General features: G+C 44.0%; 1 protein-coding gene across 1 annotated transcript in view; it reads right to left on the reverse strand.

Annotated features, from left to right (window-relative positions):
• Nucleotides 1-26793, reverse strand: part of CFAP47 (cilia and flagella associated protein 47) — a 730879-nt gene that overhangs the window by 138014 nt on the left and 566072 nt on the right. The window contains exons 55-56 of the mRNA XM_068268343.1: nt 25029-25140; nt 4241-4345 (exon numbers count right to left, since the gene is read on the reverse strand). Of these exons, the coding sequence (XP_068124444.1) occupies nt 4241-4345; nt 25029-25140 (217 nt within the window). The remainder of the gene's footprint in view (nt 1-4240; nt 4346-25028; nt 25141-26793) is intronic.

Raw genomic sequence — 26793 nt, forward strand, 5'->3', positions numbered from 1 at the left:
AAGGTACTCATTGGACTTTGGGCCCCTTAGCACAGTTAGGCTGCAAAAAAGTGTCACACATGTGGTATCGCCGTACTCAGAAGAAGTAGTATAATGTGTTTTGTGGTGTATTTTTACATATAACCATGCTGGGTGGGAGAAATATCTCTGTAAATGACACATTTTTGATTTTTTTTACACACAATTGTCCATTTACAGAGAGATTTCTCCCACCCAGCATGGGTATGTGTAAAAATACACCACAAAACACATTATACTACTTCTCCTGAGTATGGCGATACCACATGTGTGACACTTTTTTGCAGCCTAGGTGCGCTAAGGGGCCCAACGTCCTATTCACAGGTCATTTTGAGGCATTTGTTTTCTAGACTACTCCTCACGGTTTAGGGCCCCTAAAATGCCAGGGCAGTATAGGAACCCCACAAGTGACCCCATTTTAGAAAGAAGACACCCCAAGGTATTCCGTTAGGGGTATGGTGAGTTCATAGAAGATTTTATTTTTTCTCACAAGTTAGTGAAAAATGACACTTTGTGAAAAAAACAATAACAATCCAATTTCCGCTAACTTTTGACAAAAAATAAAATATTCTATGAACTCATCATACACCTAACAGAATACCTTGGGGTGTCTTCTTTCTAAAATGGGGTCACTTGTGGGGTTCCTATACTGCCCTGGCATTTTACGGGCCCAAAACTGTGAGTAGTCTGGAAACCAAATTTCTCAAAATGACTGTTCAGGGGTATAAGCATCTGCAAATTTTGATGACAGGTGGTCTATGAGGGGGCAAATTTTGTGGAATCGGTCATAAGCAGGGTGGCCTCTTAGATGACAGGATGTATTGGGCCTGATCTGATGGATAGGAGTGCTAGGGGGGTGACAGGAGGTGATTGATGGGTGTCTCAGGGGGCGGTTAGAGGGGAAAATAGATGCAATCAATGCACTGGGGAGGTGATCGGAAGGGGGTCTGAGGGGGATCTGAGGGTTTGGCCGAGTGATCAGGAGCCCACACGGGGCAAATTAGGGCCTGATCTGATGGGTAGGTGTGCTAGGGGGTGACAGGAGGTGATTGATGGGTGTCTCAAGGTGTGATTAGAGGGGGGAAATAGATGCAAGCAATGCACTGGCGAGGTGATCAGGGCTGGGGTCTGAGGGCGTTCTGAGGTGTGGGCGGGTGATTGGGTGCCCGCAAGGGGCAGATTAGGGTCTAATCTGATGGGTAACAGTGACAGGTGGTGATAGGGGGTGATTGATGGGTAATTAGTGGGTGTTTAGAGGAGAGAATAGATGTAAACAATGGATTTGGGAGGTGATCTGATGTCGGATCTGCGGGCGATCTATTGGTGTGGGTGGGTGATCAGATTGCCCGCAAGGGGCAGGTTAGGGGCTGATTGATGGGTGGCAGTGACAGGGGGTGATTGATGGGTGGCAGTGACAGGGGGTGATTGATGGGTGATTGACAGGTAATCAGTGGGTTATTACAGGGGAGAACAGATGTAAATATTGCACGGGCGAATTGATAAGGGGGGGGTCTGAGGGCAATCTGAGCGTGTGGGCAGGTGATTGGGTGCCCGCAAGGGGCAGATTAGGGTCTAATCTGATGGGTAACAGTGACAGGTGGTGATAGGGGGTGATTGATGGGTAATTAGTGGGTGTTTAGAGGAGAGAATAGATGTAAACAATGGATTTGGGAGGTGATCTGATGTCGGATCTGCGGGCGATCTATTGGTGTGGGTGGGTGATCAGATTGCCCGCAAGGGGCAGGTTAGGGGCTGATTGATGGGTGGCAGTGACAGGGGGTGATTGATGGGTGGCAGTGACAGGGGGTGATTGATGGGTGATTGACAGGTAATCAGTGGGTTATTACAGGGGAGAACAGATGTAAATATTGCACGGGCGAATTGATAAGGGGGGGGTCTGAGGGCAATCTGAGCGTGTGGGCAGGTGATTGGGTGCCCGCAAGGGGCAGATTAGGGTCTAATCTGATGGGTAACAGTGACAGGTGGTGATAGGGGGTGATTGATGGGTAATTAGTGGGTGTTTAGAGGAGAGAATAGATGTAAACAATGGATTTGGGAGGTGATCTGATGTCGGATCTGCGGGCGATCTATTGGTGTGGGGGGGTGATCAGATTGCCCGCAAGGGGCAGATCAGGGGCTGATTGATGGGTGGCAGTGACAGGGGGTGATTGACGGGTGATTGACAGGTGATTGACAGGTGATTGACAGGTGATTGACAGGTGATCAGGGGGGATAGATGCATACAGTACACGGGGGGGGGGGTCTGGGGGGGGGTCTGGGGAGAATCTGAGGGGTGGGGGGGTGATCAGGAGGGAGTAGGGGGCAGATTAGGGACTTAAAAAAAAAATAGCGTTGACAGATAGTGACAGGGAGTGATTGATGGGTGATTAGGAGGGTGACTGGGTGCAAACAGTGGTCTGGGGGGTGGGCAGGGGGGGGTCTGAGGGGTGCTGTGGGCGATCAGGGGGCAGGGGGGGGGGGAAATCAGTGTGTTTGGTGCAGACTAGGGTGGCTGCAGCCTGCCCTGGTGGTCCCTCGGACACTGGGACCACCAGGGCAGGAGGCAGCCAGTATAATAGGCTTTGTATACATTACAAAGCCTATTATACACTGTTGCAGCGGCGATCCGGATGCCAGTAACCCGCCGGCGCTTCCGAACGGCCGGCGGGTTACGGCGAACGGGGGGCGGAGCCAGTCCCCGGCGGCTGATCGCGTCACGAATGACGCGATCGCCGCATAGCCACTCCCGCAGCCGCCCCCGCCGATGGGCGTATTGCGGTCGTTTGGGCCCAGACTTTGCCGCCGCCCATCGGCTGGGGGCGGTCGTTATGTGGTTAAAGGGATACTGTAGGGGGGTTGGGGGAAAATGCGTTGAACTTACCCGGTGCTTCTAATGGTCCCCCGCAGACATCCTGTGCCCACGCAGCCACTCCCCAATGCTCCGGCCCCACCTCCGGTTCACTTCTGGAATTTCAGACTTTAAAGTCTGAAAACCACTGCGCCTGCGTTGCCGTGTCCTCGCTCCCGCTGATGTCACTAGGAGCGTACTGCGCAGACATAGACCATGCTGGGCATGCGCAGTGCGCTCCTGGTGCCATCAGCACGAGAGAGAACACGGCCGTGCAGGCGCAGTGGTTTTCTGACTTTAAAGTCAGAAATTCCAGAAGTGAACCGGAGGCGGGGCCGGAGCATCGGGGAGTGGCTGCGTGGGCACAGGATGCCTGCGGGGGACCATTAGAGGCCCCAGGTAAGTTCAACTCATTTTCCCCCAACCCCCCTACAGTATCCCTTTAAGAAAAATATGTAACGTCATCTTCTAAGACACAGGTGTCAAACTCGTCTTCATGGGTCATATCGATGCAAGTGTTTAGGATGGACTGAGAAATGAAGAAATGTGGTGAACCACACCTTTCCCGATTCATCCGACCAATTAATTTGAACTGTGCCAAAAATGTGTGAGGACCTCGGCCATTCAGGACTTGAGTTTGACATCCCTGTTCTAAGATGTGGCACATCTCCATTTTATATAGAATCCATTCCCTTTCAAAAGTGACATTCACAGGAGTAGCGGATAAAGGCTTATGAAGGCTTCTTTCAAATTTGCTTTCAGACTGAAAGCTTTAGCGTAGAATGCAGCATGCTGAATTAAAAGGAAAAAAATCAATCTTATCTAACTTGCCACATAAAATTGATAATAATACCTCTATCCATCGCCCCTTGTCCTGTGTATGTTGATAAAAGAGTAAAAATGGCCATAATATAACGATCCAAGAAAAGGCATAGAGCAGGTAGGGTCGCATGACACCTTCAAAGAAACATCACAAAATTCACATATTTCAAATAGAGCCAAATGATGGTCTGCCCTATATTATATTTACCAGGAGTGTCATAATTAGGGCTTGTGAAATGAATGGGAGGGAAAACCCTGGCAGGCCCCCATCTAAGTAATTGATGACTCTGCTATTAAATGTGATGGATTAAAGTGTTACAGAAAAATAACTTGCTCTGACCTGATTGTGCAGAATAGGACTTTGCTGCATGTAACAGTCATGTATGTCTGACATGAAACCATAGTCATTACCCTCTCAATTCCAGCTTTGTTATTAATAACCATTTTGCAGTTTGTCAGCAACATCACAAGGGTAATACTGTACAGCATTTATACTATGTAATTTACATACAGTATTTATAAATCAAGGCGTCATCCTTGGTAGGCACTTACCTGTGGGTTTGTAAAGATGATGGATCCTGCATGATTTCCTTTGCCAAGGGCAGATGGGCAAAACTGAATTGGCACATCGGTAGTGGAATTAGGCTTTAATAAAAGCTGTTTGAACAAGAAGACAGTTATATTTATACTGCTTTGGAAAGACTGCAGAAATATCCTCAGCGCAGATGATTAATTGAGTTCTGTAAGGTTTTGTGCATAGTGGGCATTTATGGATTGCGACTGTTATAAACAACTGTAAATGTACTTTATTGACAGTAGTAACTCCAATTACAAGCCTTGTGTTGTGCTGAAATGTTATATACAAATTGTGTTAGCTAGCTAACGGTTATGGAAAGCAAACAGAAAAAACATGCAGTCTGAAACCATTTGCAACCCATAACCATTCATATTTACTTATTTCATCTAGTTATTCCAGACCTAGAGAAGTGGTAGCATGCCATCTAACACCTGAAAAAATAATCACCTATCCCCATCCCCAAAGAGAGAATAGGAAGCAGCCAATAAATTATATAAAACAATATACTGCTCAATCCTTGGTCTTTCAGAGTGTGTGGAAATTGATATTACAGTAAAATAAAGTACAGCTGCAACAATTTTAATAATGACTCAATCCTATATTTTGTTGTTCATTCCAAAATGTAAAGAAACACCATTACAAAGACTTCAAAATGTAATACACATGTGTACACAAAAGATAGACATTACCCCCAATGTAAAATGCACAATGCATTAATAATTTCCTGCACAGTTGTCACCTACAGCCTATATTTTATAGTCTGATAGCTCTGAATCTCTTATAAAAAAAGTTTTGTATTAGTCCAGGTATTCATGTGGAAACCTCAAGGTTTCCCTTATTCTTTTAAAAAGCATTTGCTGGCAAGGACCTGTACCTAAGTAGCAAATATGTACATGTTTTAAGAGCCCTGCCCAAGACACATGGGGAGTGGAGTCCCAGCAACTAGTTGCAGCATCTGGACCATTATCATAACATTTAGATGATGAGCCTTTGGAGGAAGATGTGGTGGAGTCAGTGCATGGACACAGTAAGTTGGTCTGGTGCAAGAACAGGAAGTCACATTCTCTCACAGGTGATTAATGCCCCCCCTCTGGTCTTGAGGAACCTTGTATGTGAGTAGGAAGGTAGGTCTGAGGTATGGGAGCCCCGTTGCGAACACAAGTTTTAAGTTTCACAGTTAGTGATGTCACAATTTTCGGTTTGAGAACGCAAATTTGCCGCTAACATTCGCGAACCGCCATAGACTTCATTGGGCAGGCAAATTCTAAAACCTAAAGGGAATGTTTCTGGTGACAAAAGTGATGGAAAAATTGTTTAAGGGGGCCTAACACCTGGAACGTGGCATGCCGGAGGGGGATCCATGGCAAAAGTCCCCCGAAAAATGACGTAGTTGGCCCAGAGTCGTGTTTTAATCTCTAAAAGGGCAGAAATCACATTATATTCCTAAATTTGTGGAATAAAGTGCTTAACAATGTCCGGTGTGTCACCAAACAGGTAGTGTAAGGGTTAGGACAATTTCACACTGACAGATGAAACGCGACATTTACTGCACCTCAAACAACCGCAAAGAGCTTTAGTGATCGCGTCAGTTGAGCAAATTATTGTTTTTACTATATGAAACCTTCAGGACGTAAAGGTTAGTCCTCTCTGTGGCAATCTTTGTGCGGAGCCAGTACGCCTGACGTAATTAGGCAAGGAGGCAGCGGTGGAACATGGAAGGGAGCTGGGCCAGCGTGGGATCTCGGTGAGCAGGATGCCACCCGATAACTAAGCGACAGCCATTTTCAGGCCCTGGGAACACCGCTGTGATACGCCACCTATTCTTTGGGATCTTGTAAGTGCATAGTGGTGTGAGAAGCGTGGATGTTGGCAAATACATGTACTTTATGTTGCGCGATGAAAGATTTTATGTTTTATTCAAGTTTTATGGAAGATTAAAAGATTTATACTGGACCCTGGTATGATTCACTGATGTTCCATGGTAAAGCATAATGTAAAGCTTGAAATCCACCTGAAAAGTGAGGTGGCTACAATCCGGTGAGCCTCCCTGATTGAGAGGTGGTGGTTGTTTTAATCACGAGTGTCGGCACTTGGTCCACGCTGCACGGGGATTTGAATGTAGTATTTATGCAAACAGTATTACACGATGTACAGCTTTTTCTCTTTGTAGGGAGTGATCTGATTGTGAGAGCGCAGTGGACACATAAACACCTAACCTTTGTGTAGTGGTGACAGTCACCGTGCCTGTGCGCATGTTCATGGGAGTGCAGGCGATCTCAGTTTCCCAGCCCCTATGATCAGGTTGAGGTAGTTCAGTGACATTGTGGAGTACTAATATCAGAGGAGATGAGGCTGTTGCAGCAAGGTTCTTAGCAGAAGTGGTAGAAAATAGGGTGTGCTGCTGTGTAAGCCAGTCAACTATTTCTGTGGCATTTTGTGAGTTCAAGGTACGTGGCCTCTGAACAATATGGGCAATATGCTAGGGCCACAAGAAAATCACAGCAGCACGACTCCTACGACTCTAGCGGTGTGGCCTGCCCCTGTCTGTCATTTTTTTTTTAACAGTATTACAATATAAAAAAAAAAAAAAAAAAACTGCCAGTGAGGAACGGATAGTCACTTCACACAGGTGAGGTGACAGGTTTATGCTATGCGCAAAAAATCACCTCAAAATATAGGTTCTGCCAGTGAGGCCTTATGCAGGACATTAGTGGATATTAGGTGCCAGTAGTGGTGGTGAAGGATTATTGTGTTATCTAGTCAGTGCACTATAGGACCAGCAGCACTACTTGGACACACAGAAAAGCAATACAATAGCAAGAAAACAATGCAACAGCCCTAAGAAGGACTATTAGCTGTTCAGGACACTGTGGTAGCAGCAAGAATCTGCACTGAGGAGGACACAGAACACAGGCGCTAATAACGCTATCCCAGTCAGCAGCACACTCTCCCTAGCACAGAAGCAAACACAGACAGCAAAATGGCTGCTGTGCTGGCTTTCTGATAGGTGGGGGATGGTCCAGGTAGGAGGGATAGCCGAGTAGCTGCCATGTGTCTGCTGACTCTGGGGGTAAGGGGCAAATGGGGATCGAACAGACACGAATGCGAACAGACGATATTCACCGGGAACTGTCTGCCGGCGAACAGTTCGGGCCATCACTATTCACAGTATGAGCTGGCCAAGTGTAATACAACACCCCATTTCTAAAATGGTTGTGACACTATGTAAAATGTAAATAAGATAGTATGTGTAGTATGTGATAATAGTTTACAAATCAAGTAAAACTTTTTTTTTTCATTTTTTTGCATTACACAGCTGTTTTAATGCCATTGTATTAACCTTTTTGAAATGTGTTGCCTGCCTCAAATGTAAATATTTTTCATAAAACAAAACATTTCTCAGCTGTAACATGCAATATTTTGTACTATTTTTAGCTATATATAGGATATAAATCATTAGGAAATTATTACATCCTGTTTGCATGTATATTATGCAAACTGTCTCAGCTTTTTGGGGAGGGAAATAAGGTTACACCTGGCACTCTGGTTTTCCAGCCTTGCCTGGCCTTGGAAGTGCTTATTTTCTTCTTCCTCCAGTTCAGCAGTCTCTGAATGCCTCATTCTTATGCCAAGTCCATCTAGTATCATTTCTTGAGTAATAAGCAGCTAGAGAGGCTCTCTCTTCATCCATAATGTGCAGTGTATTAGGTGACACTGCCTTTCCCTGACTAGTGATATATAATGATCAGCGATTGGCTGATGAAATTGTGAAAATCAGAGTTCATCCATTACAGCTTGTTCTCAGAACACAGGGATTTTGATGCCTTATTTCCTCTTTTTCAGGCCTTTCTGTGTTCCTTTCAATTTTTTTCACAGGTATGTAAAAGCTTTATAATTTGCAATTGCTCATCAGAAGCAATGTGCAGTTGTTTGATTGATTGATTGTTGCAGTGAGTTCATAAAGTTGCAGTGGTTCCTACTTGCAGCCATTTACGAGAGCAAAACAAAAGGGTTCTATTTGTGGATTCCGGGCAATCTATTTGTCTTTGAAAAAATTGAGGCTTTATTACAGGAACACTATTAGAAAGTATTTTAGGGTAAGCATAGAGGCATAAACCAGGCAACCAATTAGACTGCCGGTGATAAGTGGATCAAGCATTCTGACGGATTTCTCTGGGCAGCTGCTTCACTTTTATTTCAGTGTTCTTTGCACCTGTCTAGATAAATCAGCCCCAGTTAGAATATTCGCCAGTCACATCAATATATGCATCATACTGAAGAGAAGGCAATATGATTTTGCTCAACCAAGCATTATTAGAAAATAGGCTGCTGTCACTTGTAAGTCTACCTATTGGCTACAAATAGTATTTTAAGACCTTAAAGAGAAACTCCAACCAAGAATTGAACTTTATCCCAATCAGTAGCTGATACCCCCTTTTACATGAGAAATAGAATGATTTTCACAAACAGACCATCAGGGGGCGCTGTATGACTAATTTTGTGCTGAAACCCCTCCCACAAGAGGCTCTGAATACCGCGGTACTCTGGGCAAACTGCCACAATGTAACAATGTTCACAGACAGGAAATGGCTGTTTAAAGCTGTCTGTAACAGCCAGAGCAGCTAGAAACAGCTACATAACTTGCCCACAGTAACAATGTCACCATGTAATACATGTCAGAATGTGAATCTGGGAGAGGAAAGATTTTACAATGAGCAAACACTGACTAAATCATTTATACATAATAATTGTGAAAATGAAGCACTTTTTTTTATTAAATTATTTTCACTGGAGTTCCTCTTTAATGTCCTAATACTGATGTGTTTTCTTTAATGCATAGTCAGACCCGGATTTACATCATAGGCTTCTATAGGCACAGATGTTCTGGCACCCTACACTTTGCCCTCAACGAACCCACAAACCTCTGCTGAAGCGCACCACAAATGTAAAGTAATATTGCTTACTTTCCCTGCCCGGTGTAGGTAGCCACAGGTGTCCCTTAATACTGAGTGTACCTCTGGCTACATATTACAAAGTAGCTAGAGGTGCCCCCAGGTATTAAGTAGGTAGGTGTGCCCCCGAATGAAGGGATATCTGATCAGTGGAATGCCGAGAGCTGGGTGAGTAACCTCTCATTTATATTCCACTTGGGACTATGCAAAGGGAAGGAGGGAGGGAGGCACCCGAGAAGAGGAGTGAGCCACCTTTTCATCATCAGGTGCCTGTAGGGTAGGCATGAGCCTATAATGCCTTATGGCAAGTCCAGCTATGCATAGTGTATATTGTTTGAAATATATCATCACTTTTGTTTTGTGCATTGTATGCTAACCATTTTTGCATAATTCAATATTTTGAGAATAGAAGTGCTGGCCTCCTGTGCTTAAAGAGAACCTGAACTGAAAATCAAAAGTCAAAATAGCCATATACAGGTTATACTTACCTCCCGTGTAGTCTACTACTCAATCTCTTTCTCCTCTCCTGAGTCCCATTTGTCCACTGTGATCAATGGATTTCTCCATACTCCATTTTGAAAATGGCCATTACCTCAGAACAGCTTCCTGGTCAGCACACTGATAAACTGTAATATCACCCACTTGAGCCATGGGGAAACATGGACATTACCTTGCACATTCAGTTGTAACTGACAGCTGCTGATCTATAACTGACAGCAACTGGTATTTTTCAGTTCTGACAAAATATTGTCAAAACTGGAAGGGATCACTGTAAGAAGAAAATGTTGAGCTTCTGAGAGGAGCTTACAGTGAGATTAGTATGTAATATTCATTTGCAGCTATATCATGTGTTTATTGTAAATAATGTTCCTCACTTCAGGTTCCCTTTAAGTAAGATGCAACTTGGCTAGATGGTTTAACTGTCTGCGAGCTGTCAGAGCTCCTCCCCCTAGACCATCATTACCCACAGGATGTAGAAAGAGTAAGAGCTGGGAGGGAGCACAAGCCAGACTTTTCCCATGAACTCAGGGCTAATCTGGCCACCTTTTACCTCTGCTCCTCAAAAGGAAGGAGTGGGTGGGATCAGGTGATGGATCTGTTCAGAGGAAGAAATTCCCATTTAGCTCAGTGATCTGTGTGTCATGTGACTAACTACTCCAAAAGCAAATTCACTGAAAGAACTGCATCAAATATAAATATTATAATAATTATATAATCATAATGGCACAAAAATGTGGAAGGAAGGAAATGGGGTGTAAACAATGAAACAGCATTCTGCTGCTACCCATATTTATTCCCCAAGCTTAACTGAGGCTAAGCAACCAAAGGGAAGCAAAGACCCCACACCATCCAACAATCCCTACAGGCCAATGCTGAAGTGGACAGATTGCTAATCCAGACTTGGGAAGCCCACAGGCATGGTATGAGGTGACTGTTTGATAGCAAATGTTAGTTCTGGTACACACACATACAGGATACAGATGCACAGTGTGTGTTTTCTGAGCAGCAAAGGGTGCACAATCCAAGCAGAGGAAAGAATGCCAGGGGAATCAAGAATGATGAATGATAGTTGCAGCATCACATCCTGCAGATACTGCAGGCAACTTTCATCTTGCTACAGCAGAGCACACAGCAACCATTTTGCTGAGGGCTTGAATCTTTTTAGTCATTTGTCTTAACACACCCCTTCAGCTCTAGTCTCCGGGACATACTTTGGAAAAGACGAAAATCCCAGGTGAAGTTTAACAATATATTTACCAGTACGTGTTTTCAATTTAGCTTTCTAAAAGGTAAGAAAAGCCCCAGTCTATTAACAATATACCAAGCAAAATTCTATCAATACAAAAAAGTAATACACTAAACAAAAAGTAATACACTAATGTACTAAAAATCTAATGAAAACATAACATCAGCTTTATTTAGCAAAGAAAAATGTAGAATCATCTATAATTCCCAGCATCCCTACAGAAGTTCAACCATTTAGTTCTCCATTTATTCCCAGCACAACTAACAATCAAAATGCATCAAGAGGTCAGTTATACTTTTTAAGGCAAAGCAAAGTGCGGCTAATTGTTCTGAAACTATAATTCCCAGCTTTAGCCCATAACTAAGTTGGAAAAAGAATAGCAATTGAAAGGATGTGACTTTTCAAAGGGTCTTTCCATTGTAATGTGGTTCTGCTGCTGATGACATTTAAGCCACTGCTAATGAACCAGACAGCACTGGGGATATTTTTAACTCTCTGGACAGTTCGCTTGCAATATGCAGAAGTTAGAAGTCATGATAATTAATTCAAATCCATTTCTATGTTAATGACTTGTGAAACAAAAAGTGAACCTACAGCAATATTCGGAGAACTGTACAGCAAGATAACAAACATGAAAATGAATATTATGCACATAAAGCAAAGTTGTAAAGGCAATGTTCCAGCAAACAAGCCACGTTGCTGTGAAAAATGAGTTAACCGTTTAATGCAACCTGGCAATAATGAATTGGACCTACTAGGAGGTGGTATTAATATTACTACTATAAAATAATGCAAATGCACCACAAGCTTCATATGGAAACAGAACGGGTCATCTAACGTACGTATTCTTTGTATATGCATAAAACCTTTTTAATAAAGGCAGATAGTACTAAAAACGTATTACTGAAAATTTAAAGCAAACCTGAACAAAACCGTCCATCACTAGATCTAATCTCTGCTATGTACTAAAAACAGAGTAGTACTAAAATAAAGTATCCCCTCTCCTTGCTAGCCAGAACTCTAGTATGCTTCATGGGGCTGCCATTTCGCTTTCTGTAAACTCTAGAAATAATATTACTGTTTTACGTTTTCTTTCTGTAAAACACAAATTTGTATCTCTAATGTGAAATCGTTTTTAAAATAGATTAGAAGTTAAATTCAGGCTGGATTAACAGTGGACCGTTGCATAACCCATGTGTTATAATGAGTGTGATCTGCAATGGAGACTGGCCATAGACTTCAATACAAAGCCTGCATGCTGCAAGGTCGAATAACGTGATCCGTTTCAACGCAGTACTGTGAACAGACCAATATGATTGTAGGAGCAGTGAGTATGGGTAGTGAGTTGACAGCCAGGCAGAATTATTCTGCAAAGCAACTGAGCACTGTGAACCAGCCTTCAAAAACACATGGAATGTACTAAAAATTTATTACAAAGTAACCCTTTGGAGACCGGCTGCCTAACCACCCCCTTAAGGACTAGGTGATTTTGCATGGGGGGGGGGGGGCGCAATTGGGGGGCGGGTCAGACAGCCAGATCCTCAGTGTGGCTGGGTAGGTGTGTGGTCCCCTGTGTGGCCAGGTGTCCCCCTGTAACCAGCAGCCTTAACTCACCTCCCAGGCTCCAGCGATTAGCAGCTGTGGACCCCTCCTCTCTTGCCGGCATTCCCGCTCGTACTGCCGCTCAGTTCCGTCATCAAGCCGGGACCCGACACTTAGTGAAGGGCAAGCGGGGATGCCGGCCAGAGTGGAGGAAAGCGCCGATCGCCGGGGGGAACGTAAGGAAGGTGAGTGGATCCTCTTCTCCCCCCCCTACTGCCGCATCACTAAACAGTGATCACAATGATCCGCAGGCGATCATAGTGCTCACGTGATCAGGCGATGGCTTCTGATCACTGAGGGGAGTTGTCAGCTGCCATATGACAGCTTAATTTCCCCTCTCGGGTACGCATGATCACATCGGGAGCGGAAACAGCGGGTGGCATAGATCTTATCAGGCTAGAACAGCCACAAATGTGGCATAGGATCTACATTACGCGGTCTGGAAAAGGTAAACAACTATCAATCAACCAGAAGAAAGTCTGGAAATACCTATCAATCAATCAATCAATCAATTTATAGATTGAATATTGATCAGACATGTCCATTCTTTATGACACTGATGCTCCTGTGTGGGGTGAGAAGGAGAAGACAGGTATGTGCAGTACTTGAGGAACGGCTGCATAGCTTTGTCCTGTATCAGTCAGTAAAAAACTAGTGGCAGTGGTGGCATAGTTGTTTATTAGAGAAGATATCTGCTAAAACGTTATCCAATAACTACTAGTGCAAAGTGGCAGACCAGGTAATTGACAGTTATCGGGAAGAAATTGATTAAATACATGATCTTCTTCAAATCTTGCAGTGTATACAAGGCTTTAAGGACACCCAAAGTGAGAGAGATATGGAGGCTGATATATTTATTTCCTTTCAAGCAATACCAGTTGACTGGTGTCCTGCTGATCTTTCAGGCATCAGTATGCCTGAATCCCACACCTGAAACAAGCATACAGCTAATCCACTTAGACTTCAGTCAGACCATCTGATCTGCATGCTTGTTCATGGTCTATGGCTAAAGGTATTAGAGGCAGAGGATCAGCAGAACATCCAGGCAATTTACATTATTTAAAAGAAAACAAATATGGCAGCCTCCATATCCATCTCACTTTAGGTGGCTCTGAGTTTGTATCAGAAGGTGACAGGAGTGAGGAGAACAGTGCAGAGAGAATGCCACTGCTTTTTTGAAGGAGTATCTACAGGGCAGAAAGAGAATAAATCTGAGGAATAAGACTTCAGAGACACAATGTAAAGGTGTCATATAATTCTACCTAAGTGAAGAATAGACAAGTACCTTTAAAGCGGAATATAACCCTGCATTTCAAATTTGCTCTAAAACATTATTTACAGTATATTATATGCAACCGGGATTTTTTTTTTTACTAGACCATCATTGGAACGGTTACACAGTGCTTTAAAGTTCCTGGAGATTTCTGCAGACGCATCCGAAGCTGACATAGATACAGTGTTGAATGTGACTCATCTCTCTGACTGAGAAGGAGTTGGAGGACAGCCAAAGAGTGTGTAACATTTATCAATAGATACATATAACTAAATAGAATGTAACAATCTGAACTTCTGCATATCTCTCCACGGAACTTTAAACCTCTGTGTTTAACCCTTCCAATGCTGGTCTAGTAAAAAAAAATGCTTTTTGCATATAATATGCTGTAAATAATGTTTTAGAGCAAAGTTGAAATGCAGGGTTATATTCCGCTTTAATGTAAAAAAGACATCCAGAGCTTTGCAAGAGGGTAACTGGGTGATGAACATTAATTTATTAAATACCCTATTATAAATGTATTTTGAATTTCCTACAGATTTTACAGTGACGCTTCCTAAATAATTCCCAATTACTCCTTCTCTCTGTTTTTTGTATTGAAGCATAACCTCTGCTACTCATATTTGAACTCCAATATAACTTATATGTACCGTACATTATTTTCCCTTTGGGATCTGCCAAAATCAAAAGGATAAACAGTGAAACAAAATACTAATAAAAAAAGTCCAGATGAGAGAGCATTTTAAAGAGACTCCGTAACAAAAATTGCATCCTGTTTTTTATCATCCTACAAGTTCCAAAAGCTATTCTAATGTGTTCTGGCTTACTGCAGCACGTTCTACTATCACCATCTCTGTAATAAATCAACTTATCTCTCTCTTGTCAGACTTGTCAGCCTGTGTCTGGAAGGCTGCCAAGTTCTTCAGTGTTGTGATTCTGCTATGAACGCCCCCTTCCAGGCCCCTCTCTGCACACTGCCTGTGTGATATTTAGATTAGTGCAGCTTCTCTCTGTTCTATTATCTTTTACAAGCTGGATAAATCCTCCTCTGAGCTGGCTGGGCTTTCACATAATGAGGAATTACATACAGGCACAGCTGTCTGCACTCTGCAGGAAGAACTAGCTTGACACTTCAGTGGAAGATAGCTGCAGGGGGAAAGAAACACACAAATGATCTCTTGAGATTCAAAAGGATGGCTGTATACAGCCTGCTTGTGTATGGATGTATTTTCTATGTGTGGACATACTGTACATCAATCTACTTCCTGTTTTGGTGGCCATTTTGTTTGTTTATAAACAAACTTTTTAAAACTGTTTTTAACCACTTTTAATGCGGCGAGGAGCGGCGAAATTGTGACAAAGGGTAATAGAAGATGTCCCCTAACGCATTGGTATGTTTACTTTTGTGCGATTTTAACAATACAGATTCTCTTTAAGTTTCCTGAGGATACAACATTATGTCCAAATAAACGCCTTGTACATTCATACTGTTATTGTGATCTAGACAGCCTCACTGACCAGTCATGTATCTGCAATGCAGATAGCAGCAGTTTGCTTCTGTTAAATGCAATATAGGACAAATTGCTACACTATATTGTTATAATACTGGAGAATACATAAACAGAAGTAAGTCTCAGAACTCTATTGAGGCTTCCCGTTGTGCTCAGATGTCTCTACTTAGTCCGCGTGGCCCCTTTTACATCAGTGCCACACTCCTCTCCGGATACGAGCATGGCTGTGCAGTAGCCACGTGAGCAAAGCTGCGCATACACGAGCAGCTCCAACTTACTGCGAATGTGAGGGTGTGCTCGCACGACCGTGCTGATAGAAGAGCAGGTGTGCGGCCCTGATGTGATTGGCAACAATGCCTTGTTGCCAATTCTCCAGGGGGCTGCGCTCAGTGGAGGGGGGGGGGGGGGGGCATTAGAGCACTAAGGGAAGCCTAAATAGGATCCTGAGGCTTACCTCACTTCAGGTAAATATCTCATTTTCTACCTCAGCTTTGGCTCAGATACAATTTAACATTAAAAAATACACAGTTGATACACAGTCCATGGGAGGTTAAAAAAAAGGGAGGGGAAGGATATTTGAGTATGCCAGTAGAGATGGCCCGAATGGTTCGCCGGTCACCTTTGGTGGTTCGCGTTCGTGGAGAACCGCAAACTTTTCCGTAAGTTCGATTCACCCCCATAGTGCATCATTAGGGTCAACTTTGAACTTCTACATCACAGTCAGCAGGAACATTGTAGCCAATCAGGCTACACTCCCTCCTGGAGCCACTCCCCCCCCCCCCTTATAAAAGGCAGGCAGCGTCAGGCATTGGACTCACTCGTGTGCCTGCAGTAATTAGAGAAGGGAGAGCTGCTGCAGACTCTCATAGGGAAAGCTTAGTTAGGCTCTTGTAGGCTTGTTAGCTTGCTCCTGGCTGATTCTTATTGCTAAAAAAAGCACCCCTCAACAGCTCTTTTGAGAGCTAATATTGTTCTTGTGATCTATTTTTTTTTTTGTGGCCCACTTGCATTATATACAGCCCTGTCAGTCAGTCGCAGCTGGCCATTTGTGTAATTCATACTGTGCCACTGCCAGGCCCAGCAAATTCAGTGACTACCTGTGTGTGTGTGTGTGTGTGTGTGTGTGACAGGCAGCTGCAGATTTGTAATCCCATCCCAATCACTGCACCTGTTCACTGTTCAGTGCACCTACCTACCTACCTACCTATGTGAGCGCATGCATTGTTAATACCACCAGTCATTGCACCTGTTCACGGCAGTACCTGTGTGTGTGTGTGTGTGTGTGTGTGTGACAGGTGCACATTTGTAATACCCATCACTGCATATACCTACCTGTTGTGTTCAGTGCACCCACCTACCTACGTGAGCGCACACAGCGTGATATTTAATACCATCAGTCACTGTACCTGTTCACGGTACATGTGTGTGTCAGGTGCACATTTATAATACCCATCACTGCATATACCTACCTGTTGTGTACAGTGCACCCACCTACCTACATGAGTGCACGCAGTATGATATACCACTCCGTGCATAACTGTTAACTGCACCTGTGTGACTGCACATTGCATTAGTCAAGTCATACCTTTCATTTCATCCCCCCCAATATGGACAAAACAAAAGGCAGAGGCAGGCCATCTTGCAGGTCTGTTCAAGGTCACGCTGTTGTGATTTCTTGCAGCCCTCGACCAAAGTGTAGTGTTCAAAAGAAGGCACATGCCATCAACCCCCAGTATTGTCAGGACGTAGTTGACTATTTAACACAGAACACCTCATCTTTCTCAGCTTCCGCACGGAAGCGTGACATATCTTCCTCCTCCTGCTCTGATTCTGGCACCCAACTTAACACTCAGTCGGCCGCCACCACCAATGTGCATCACCCCAGGGCACAGAGGTGTGGAAATTTTTGTGTGTGTCTGCCTCAGATGAGCGCAATGCCATCTGTACTCTCTGCCACCGAAAATTGAGATGTGGAAAGACCAAGATCCGCGTAGGGACAACTACCTTACGAAGGCACATGATTACAAAGCACAAACTGCAATGAATGACCACCTGAGGAAAAGCAGCACACAAAAGCAAAGCCACACACCGCAGTGGAAGATACTAGGCCGCTATTTTTTCTCAAAAAAGGCGATACCTAAACTGTACCGTGATGTAGAAAGGCAAGTGGTGACATCTCTGGCACACAGCTTTGGGTCAAGGGTCCATCTGACCATGTATGCCTGGTCTGCAAAGCACGCTCAGGCCTGCCTGAAGACTAAGTCAGTCCCCACACACAGCATCTCTGCCTGCATGCCGTGTGACTGCCTGCCCCAAGACTAAGTCACTCCCACACACCATCTCTGCCCGCAGGCCGATTGACTGCCTTCTCCGACACCACCAACAGGGTCCAGGACTCCAGGTGGATTCCTGAATTTTTAAGGCCGCTATAATAATTTTCCTGGTGCATGTACATGCCTGCCTAATTTTTCTGGCTGCACTGCAGCTGCAACAACAAAACAAAAGGCATGTACATGTGCCAATTCCCCTTCGTGATCATTACCTTGCTGCGGTGAAGAGGCTTGCGTATCACAATGAAGCAATGACCGCTGGCTATATGAGTGTCTTGGGGGGGGGAGGCACATCCACGATAATAAGATCGTTGCTTCATTGTGGACAGACCAAATTTGATCAGCTGGACAGTCACTGTTCTGTCATTCAGTTACCTCAGCCCAGGGACCATATGGGTTGGAAATCCGCCATCAACTGCACTCTCGTCATGGTGCGCACCAGTCCAGCACAACCGTCACTACACAAACAGCTGTTTGCAGTCACTGCATACCTTTCGCTGCATCTTTGACTGCACATTGTATTATACCTGCAGTCAGTGCATACCTTTCACTTGAATGGATGGCAGACTTGCCCTCCATAACAGATTCTTGTTAAAGGATTTAAAGTTGATTCATCTCATATACAGCAGGGCCTCGAAAGTCCTTCTGTATTGTTATTTTTGGTCACTATCTAGGGACATGCATGTCGTGCCTGCTGCCTTCCTTAGATGTGTGGTAGCCGTTCCTGCTCTTTTGCCCACAGCATACCTGCTCCCTTCCTTGGATGTGTGGTGGTGGTAGCTGTTTCTTAGGCTCCCATTCCGGACCGGAATCGAACCAGGATTCCCCGGCCATTACCCGTGGTCACCATGCTACTGAGAAAGTACCATGGAAAGTTTCACACAGTTGAATGAATGGCAGACTTGCCCTCCATAACACATTCTTGGAAAATGCTTTCGATTTGGTTCGTCTTGCGCTGGGTCAAGGGTCTATCTGACCACAGATGCCTGGTCTGCAAAGCACGGTCAGGGCAGGTACATTACTTATACAGCAAATGGGTCCTTACTTGGATGTGTGGTGGTGGTAGCTGGTTCTCAGGCTCCCACTCCAGACTGGAATCGAACCCCGATTCCCCGGCCATTACCCGTGGTCACAATGGCAGACTTGCCTTCCATAACATATTCTCATTACAGGTACTGAACTGCCAGCAGAAAATGTAATTTAAAAAAAATAGATGTAAGCTTTAACAATGGTAGAGAAAGAACCATCAAAAGTTGATAAGGCAGTCAGATATTACCGGATATCACTGAGGAAGAGCAATCTCACCAGTCCAGTACGGCCGTCACAACACAAACAGCTGTTTGCGGTGCGTTACACAGTGAGTTTGGTGTGTCAGTGTGAAGCAGTACTCTAATTACACTCCCTGATTGATGTATACACATGCAAGATGTTTTAAAGCACTTAAGGCCTGCAATTTAGCATTCAGTGTAATTTCTGCCCTTAAAACGCTGCTTTGCGTCAAATCCAGATTTTTCCCCGGGACTTTTGGCATCTATCCCACTCATCCATGCAAAAACTCAGATGTTAGACCCCTTGAAACATCTTTTCCATCACTTTTGTGGCCAGTATAATTGTTTCTAGTTTTCAAAGTTCGCCTCCCCATTGAAGTCTATTGAGGTTCGCGAAAACTCACGCAAACCGAACTTTTGCGGAAGTTAGCAAACCCGGTTCACGAACTTAAATTCAGAGGTTCGGGCCATCTCTATATGCCAGGTATGACAGGTGACATACATAGGAAGATGGGGTGGCCAGGAGAGTGACAGAGACACAAGTCATGAGGATTTAAGTGTTTTATAAAAAAAAAGAAAAAAAGAAATCCAAATCTTAAAACCCTGTAAAATATATCTATGACCTGAAGAACTATATAAAATACAGTGTCTTGAAAATGTATCACACACACACACCTTCTTCGCTTTTGCAGAAAATAGTCTAAGTTGGTGAAGTGAAAAAAAAATAAAATATACATAAAAAAATAAATTAAAAAAAAAAATAAATAAACTGAAAATTGGCATGAGCAAATGTATGCACCCACTTGGCCATGAAGTCTGTCAAGAGTCTTGGTGTAACCAACTACCTTCAAAAGTCATGTAATTTGTGAAATGATGTCTACCTGTGTGCAGTCTAGGTGTCACATGATCTGTAATTCTAAACACACTTTCCAGAAAGGTCCCAGAGGCTTCAACACCACTAAGCAAGAGCCATTACACCATGAAGATCATAAAGATCTCCAAACAAGTCAGGGACAAAGTTGCTGAGTGTACAAGTTAGGGTTGGGTTAGAAAAAAAATATCCAAAGCTTTGAATATCCCCTGGAGTACTATCAAATCCATCATCGTCAAAAGTAAAGAGCATAGCACCACAACAAACCTGCCAAAACAGAGCTGCCCACCAAGACTCACATTTTGGGTAAAAAGGGCATTAATCAAAGAGGCAGCACAGAGTGCATACAACCATACACTTCATAGAGCTTGGTTTTATGGAAGAGTGACCAGCAAAAAAACATTATTTAGTGTGAAAATACGAAGGCACATTTTGAGTTTGCCAAGCTGCATGTTGCTGACTCCCAAATGTATGGAGGAAGGGGCTCTGATCAGGAAAAGACTAAAATTTAACTTTTGTCCACCAAGGAAAATGCTATGTCTGGAGCAAACCCAACACATCTCATCACCTCAAGAATACCATTGCCATAATGAAACATTGTTATGGCAGCACCATGCTGTGGGGATTTTTTTCAGCTGCAGGGACTGGGAAACTGGTCTGGGTCAAAGGAAATATGGATGGTGCTAAATACAGGGATGTTTTAAACCACTTCCCGACCGCCGTATATACAATTGGCGGCCGGGAAGTGGACGCCGCAAGGACCGCCGTATTGACAATTGGCAGCGGTCCTTGTATGGGCATGGGCGGAGCGATCGCGTCATCCGTGACGCGATCCTCCGCCTCCGCCTGGCGCCGCTCACCCGCCGCAACATCCCGCCGGCCATACGGAAGCGCCGGCGGGATGTTAACCCGACGATCGCCACATACAAAGTGTATAATACACTTTGTAATGTTTACAAAGTGTATTATACAGGCTGCCTCCTGCCCTGGTGGTCCCAATGTCTGAGGGACCACCAGGGCAGGCTGCAGCCACCCTAGTCTGCACCAAGCACACTGATTTCCCCCCCCCCCCTGCCCCAGATCGCCCACAGCACCCATCAGACCCCCCCCTGCCCACCCCCCAGACCCCTGTTTGCACCCAATCACCCCCCTAATCACCCATCAATCACTCCCTGTCACTATCTGTCAACGCTATTTTTTTTTATCCCCCCCTGCCCCCCGCTCCCTCCTGATCACCCCCCCACCCCTCAGATTCTCCCCAGACCCCCCCCCCCTAGACCCCCCCCCATGTACTGTATGCATCTATCCCCCCTGATCACCTGTCAATCACCTGTCCATCGCCTGTCAATCACCCGTCAATCACCCGTCAATCACCCCCTGTCACTGCCACCCATCAATCAGCCCCTAACCTGCCCCTTGCGGGCAAACTGATCACCCCCCCACACCAATAGATTGCCCGCAGATACGACATCAGATCACCTCCCAAATCCATTGTTTACATCTATTCTCTCCTCTAAACACCCACTAATTACCCATCAATCACCCATCAATCACCCCCTATCACCACCTGTCACTTTTACCTATCAGATCAGACCCTAATCTGCCCCTTGCGGGCACCCAATCACCCGCCCACACGCTCAGATTGCCCTCTGACCCCCCCTTATCAATTCACCAGTGCATTAATTACATCTGTTCTTCCCTGTAATAACCCACTGATCAACTGTCAATCACCTGCCAATCACCTATCACCCATCAATCACCCCCTGTCACCCCCTGTCACTGCCACCCATCAATCAGCCCCTAACCTGCCCCTTGCGGGCAATCTGATCACCCACCCACACCATTAGATCGCCCGCAAACCCGCCGTCAGATTACCTCCCAAATGTATTGTTTACATCTGTTATCTTCTCTAAACACCCACTAATTACCCATCAATCACCCATCAATCACCCCCTATCACCAACCGTCACTGTTACCTATCAGATCAGACCCTAATCTGCCCCTTGCGGGCACCCAATCACCCGCCCACACGCTCAGATTGCCCTCAGACCCCCCCCCCCCTTATAAATTCGCCAGTGCATTAATTACATCTGGCCTTCCCTGTAATAACCCACTGATCACCTGTCAATCACCTGCCAATCACCTATCACCCATCAATCACCCCCTGTCACTGCCACCCAACAATCAGCCCCTAACCTGCCCCTTGCGGGCAAACTGATCACCCACCCACACCAATAGATTGCCCGCAGATCCGACATCAGATCACCACCCAAGCGCAGTGTTTCCATCTATTCTCTCCTCTAAACACCCACTAATTACCCATCAATCACCCATCAATCACCCCCTATCACCACCTGTCACTGTTACCCATCAGATCAGACCCTAATCTGCCCCTTGCGGGCACCCAATCGCCCGCCTACACGCTCAGATTGCCCTCAGACCCCCCCCTTATCAATTCGCCAGTGCAATATTTACATCTGTTCTCCCCTGTAATAATCCACTGATTACCTGTCAATCACCTATCAATCACCCCCTGTCACTGCCACCCATCAATCACCCCCTGTCACTACCACCCATCAATCACCCCCTGTCACTGCCGCCCATCAATCACCCGCTGTCACTGCCACCCATCAATCAGCCCCTAACCTGCCCCTTGCGGGCAATCTGATCACCCACCCACACCAATAGATCGCCCGCAGATCCGACGTCCGATCACCTCCCAAGTGCAGTGTTTACATCTGTTCTCTACCCTAAACACCCACTAATTACCCATCAATCACCCCCTGTCACTGCTACCTATCAGATTAGACCCCTATCTGCCCCTAGGGCACTCATCACTTGGGGTGTCTTCTTTCTAAAATGGGGTCATTTGTGGGGTTCCTATACTGCCCTGGCATTTTAGGGGCCCTAAACCGTGAGGAGTAGTCTTGAAACGAAATTTCTCAAAATGACCTGTGAAATCCTAAAGGTACTCATTGGACTTTGGGCCCTTTAGCGCAGTTAGGGTGCAAAAAAGTGCCACACATGTGGTATCGACGTACTCAGGAGAAGTAGTATAATGTGTTTTGTGGTGTATTTTTACACATACCCATGCTGAGTGGGAGAAAGATCTCTGTAAATGGACAATTGTGTGTAAAAAAAATTAACAAATTGTCATTTACAGAGATATTTCTCCCACCCAGCATGGGTATGTGTAAAAATACACCCCAAAACACATTATACTACTTCTCCTGAGTACGGCAATACCACATGTGTGGCACTTTTTTGCAGCCTAACTGCGCTAAGGGGTCCAAAGTCCAATGAGCACCTTTAGGCTTTACAGGGGTGCTTACAATTTAGCACCCCCCAAAATGTCAGGACAGTAAACACACCCCACAAATGACCCCATTTTGGAAAGTAGACCCTTCAAGGTATTCAGAGAGGGGCATGGTGAGTCCGTGGCAGATTTCATTTTTTTTTTTTTGTCGCAAGTTAGAAGAAATGGAAACTTTTTTTTTTTTTTTTTTTCTCACAAAGTGTCATTTTCCGCTTACTTGTGACAAAAAATAATATCTTCTATGAACTCACTATGCCTCTCAGTGAATACTTTGGGATGTCTTCTTTCCAAAATGGGGTAATTTGGGGGTTATTTATACTATCCTGGAATTCTAGCCCCTCATGAAACATGACAGGGGGTCAGAAAAGTCATAGATGCTTGAAAATGAGAAAATTCACTTTTTGCACCATAGTTTGTAAACGCTATAACTTTTACCCAAACCAATAAATATACACTGAATGGGTTTTTTTTTAATCAAAAACATGTTTGTCCACATTTTTCGCGCTGCATGTTTACAGAAATTTTACTTTATTTGAAAAATGTCAGCACAGAAAGTTAAAAAAATCATTTTTTTGCCAAAATTCATGTCTTTTTTGATGAATATAATAAAAAGTAAAAATCGCAGGAGCAATCAAATAGCACCAAAAGAAAGCTTTATTAGTGACAAGAAAAGGAGCCAAAATTCATTTAGGTGGTAGGTTGTATGAGCGAGCAATAAACCGTGAAAGCTGCAGTGGTCTGAATGGAAAAAAAGTGGCCGGTCCTTAAGGGGTAGAAAGCCCTAGGTCCTCAAGTGGTTAAGCAAAACCTGTGTCAATCTGCCAGTCATTTGAGAGTGGGAGGGAGTTTCACCTTCCAGCAGGACTATGACTCAAAACATATTGTTAAAGTAAAATCGAGTGGTTTAAGGGGAAGCATTTAATGTATTGGAATAACCTAGTCAAAGTACAGACTTCAATTCAAAAGAAAATCTGTGTTACTATAGGTAGCTATTAAAGATGTTTTAGTAATGAGGCAAATGGGAATAAATAATGTTATTCTAAAAGCACCGGTATAATGGATACACATTAGACCCACAGATGAGTTAGAATAAGAATAGCATACATCTCAGTCCTGTCTGTCTTTTTAGTATGGGTTGAAGACAAAAGCAAACAGACTACAATTATTTCTCTTCTCTACCAGCTACTAGTCCACCAAACTAAAACCCAGCACCGGGGAGTAACTTATTGAAGATCTTGTTATCACTGGATATACCAAGGCTGTACACTGGCGGTAGTGCAATTATCCTTGTAAGCCAGGCACCCCATGCATTTAACAAATGAATACCCTGATGTAGTTGGGATACTACCACTTGCATTCAGTGTGACACAACTCTAATTTGCTCATCTTTTTATAATGAATCAATTGTCTTAAAGATTAACTCTTTAATGAAAAGATAGTCAGTGTTTGCCCATTGTAAAATCTTTCCTCTCCCTGATTTACATTCTGACATTTATCAAATGGTGATATTTTAACTTCTGGAAGGTGATGTCAGTGGAAGAGTTGCTGCTTACTTTTTTGCCAGTTGGAAACAGCTGTAAACCGCTGTTATTTCCCACAATGCAACAAGGCTCCCACAGTGTGCTGTCAACACCATGGTCCTGACATCACACTGTGCGAGGGGTTTCACTACAATATCAGCCATACAGAGCCCCCTGATGATGCGTTTGTGAAAAGGAAAAGATTTCTCATGGGAAAAAGGGGTATCAGCTACTGATTGGGATCTAGTTCAATCCTTGGTTACAGTTTCTCTTTAAATCTTCATCCCATTTTACACTGTCATCACAAACTCCTTATTTCAACTACAATAATGATTCAATTGTAACTGCCTTTTCACAGGTGAAATTGACTTACCGGTTTACTTTGATCCAGTTCCACTAAGAAATGCTCAGGATTGGTATTTATAATTTGCAGATCAAATGTTTCCTGTGTGGGATTACACAATGGAACAGAAAGGCGAGCCCACCTGTAAAATATTGAGAAAATGGCCATTAAGTTCAAACTTTAAGGCAGGTTCTAAGCTTGCACACTGTAATTTCACAAGGGCAGAAACCTCCCCCTAGTGTTTTTGTTGTACTTTATCAATTATACATGTACTAGCACATCAAGCATGCATGTTTTTGTACTTATGTTGCTGGGTGTCCTTATAGTAGAGAGTTGAATTATTTATGTGTCCATGCACCCCACTATTGCCTGTTTTGTTGTATGCACAGCACTACAGAAGGTGTTGATGCTATATAAATACGAAATAATAACATTCTGAATATAAACAAGCATTCTAAAATAGTACTATTAAAGTGCAAATAAAATCAAAATTGTTATAAAAAATATGCATTGTAAAAGGGAACCAGGGAGCACTCAATGTGTATAGAGTTATTATAGAGTGTAGGTGGTGGCTTACCTCCAAAAAGATGGTGCTGTCTGCTATTCTACAAACAGTTTAACAAACATGCTGTCAGATAGCGGGGTTTTTTTTTCTTCTTTGTTTTGAAAAATTACAACCATCAGGTCATAAAAAGTGCACTTCAGAAGGTGAGTGTTCACACTTTGTACTTTTATGGCTTGGTGAAGCACTGTAGCTGCAAAAAATGTATTGTCTAATAACATATTTAATAAATTTTAAGGCAAAAAGCTGTTAGGAGGTAAGCCAACACTTGCATTCTGTTTTCAAATACCCCTGACCTGGTTCTCTCCTCCCCCCATACTTTTAAAATGGTTTAAATTCTGGTGCTGTGAGCACCATCCTCCTCCCTGCTGTGCCCACTGCACACAGTGCGCAGGGGAGCTGCGCTGTGTGCGATCTTGTGGTATTTGAGGTTGGATATCCTTCCGAACTCAATTACCACAAGTTCACACACAGCACAAATCCACATGTGCAGGTGATTTATATATAGTGGCAGGTGGAGGGAGTTGAATTATGGATGAGTAGAGGGGCCAAAGAACTACCACTTCCTCCCATGCATATATTTTATGTCAGAATGGGGCCGCAGGGGGCGCTGTAGAGGGGAGGATGGGGCTGTGTGCTAGTCACACAGCACCAGTAAAAAAACATATTAAAAATATCGAGGACCAGGTACCAGGTCAGGGGTACTTTAAACAGTTTTTAATTATTTTATACCTAACGAGCTGTTCAGAACTATACAGAATATATATTTTTACCTTTGGCTGAATTACAGGAGAGAGACCCACATACCTAGGTGAGGACAACTCTCTTTACAGTGGTTGCTCGTGTCACAATCTTGGTATCTGAGTACTTTCAGTTTGTGTTCTACTTCACCTTCTTAGGTGTACATATTACACTGTGTTTGACTATTGTTATCTTTGTTTTTTTCTTCATGGACAATTTTACTGGTTCCTAATCTAGCAGTGACAGCTCAGCCATCAGTCACTGGCCTCAATTCACTAAGCAGTTTAGACTAGCCTACAGATGGTTTTTAGTCTACTGATAGTTTGGTCAGTTGCATCAAAGGGGAATTCACTATTATCAAATGTTTTAGACCTGTTTTAAGACCTGGTCTAAACCATTTGGTAATTAGGTGGGTAAAGCATGGGAAATGATCAAAAGATGCAATTCACAAACGAGTAGCTATGACTGACATCCTTCTCCTCTGATGAGCTC

Source organism: Hyperolius riggenbachi, chromosome 2, assembly GCF_040937935.1.
Source record: "Hyperolius riggenbachi isolate aHypRig1 chromosome 2, aHypRig1.pri, whole genome shotgun sequence".
In the NCBI taxonomy this organism is placed as follows: Eukaryota; Metazoa; Chordata; class Amphibia; order Anura; family Hyperoliidae; genus Hyperolius; species Hyperolius riggenbachi.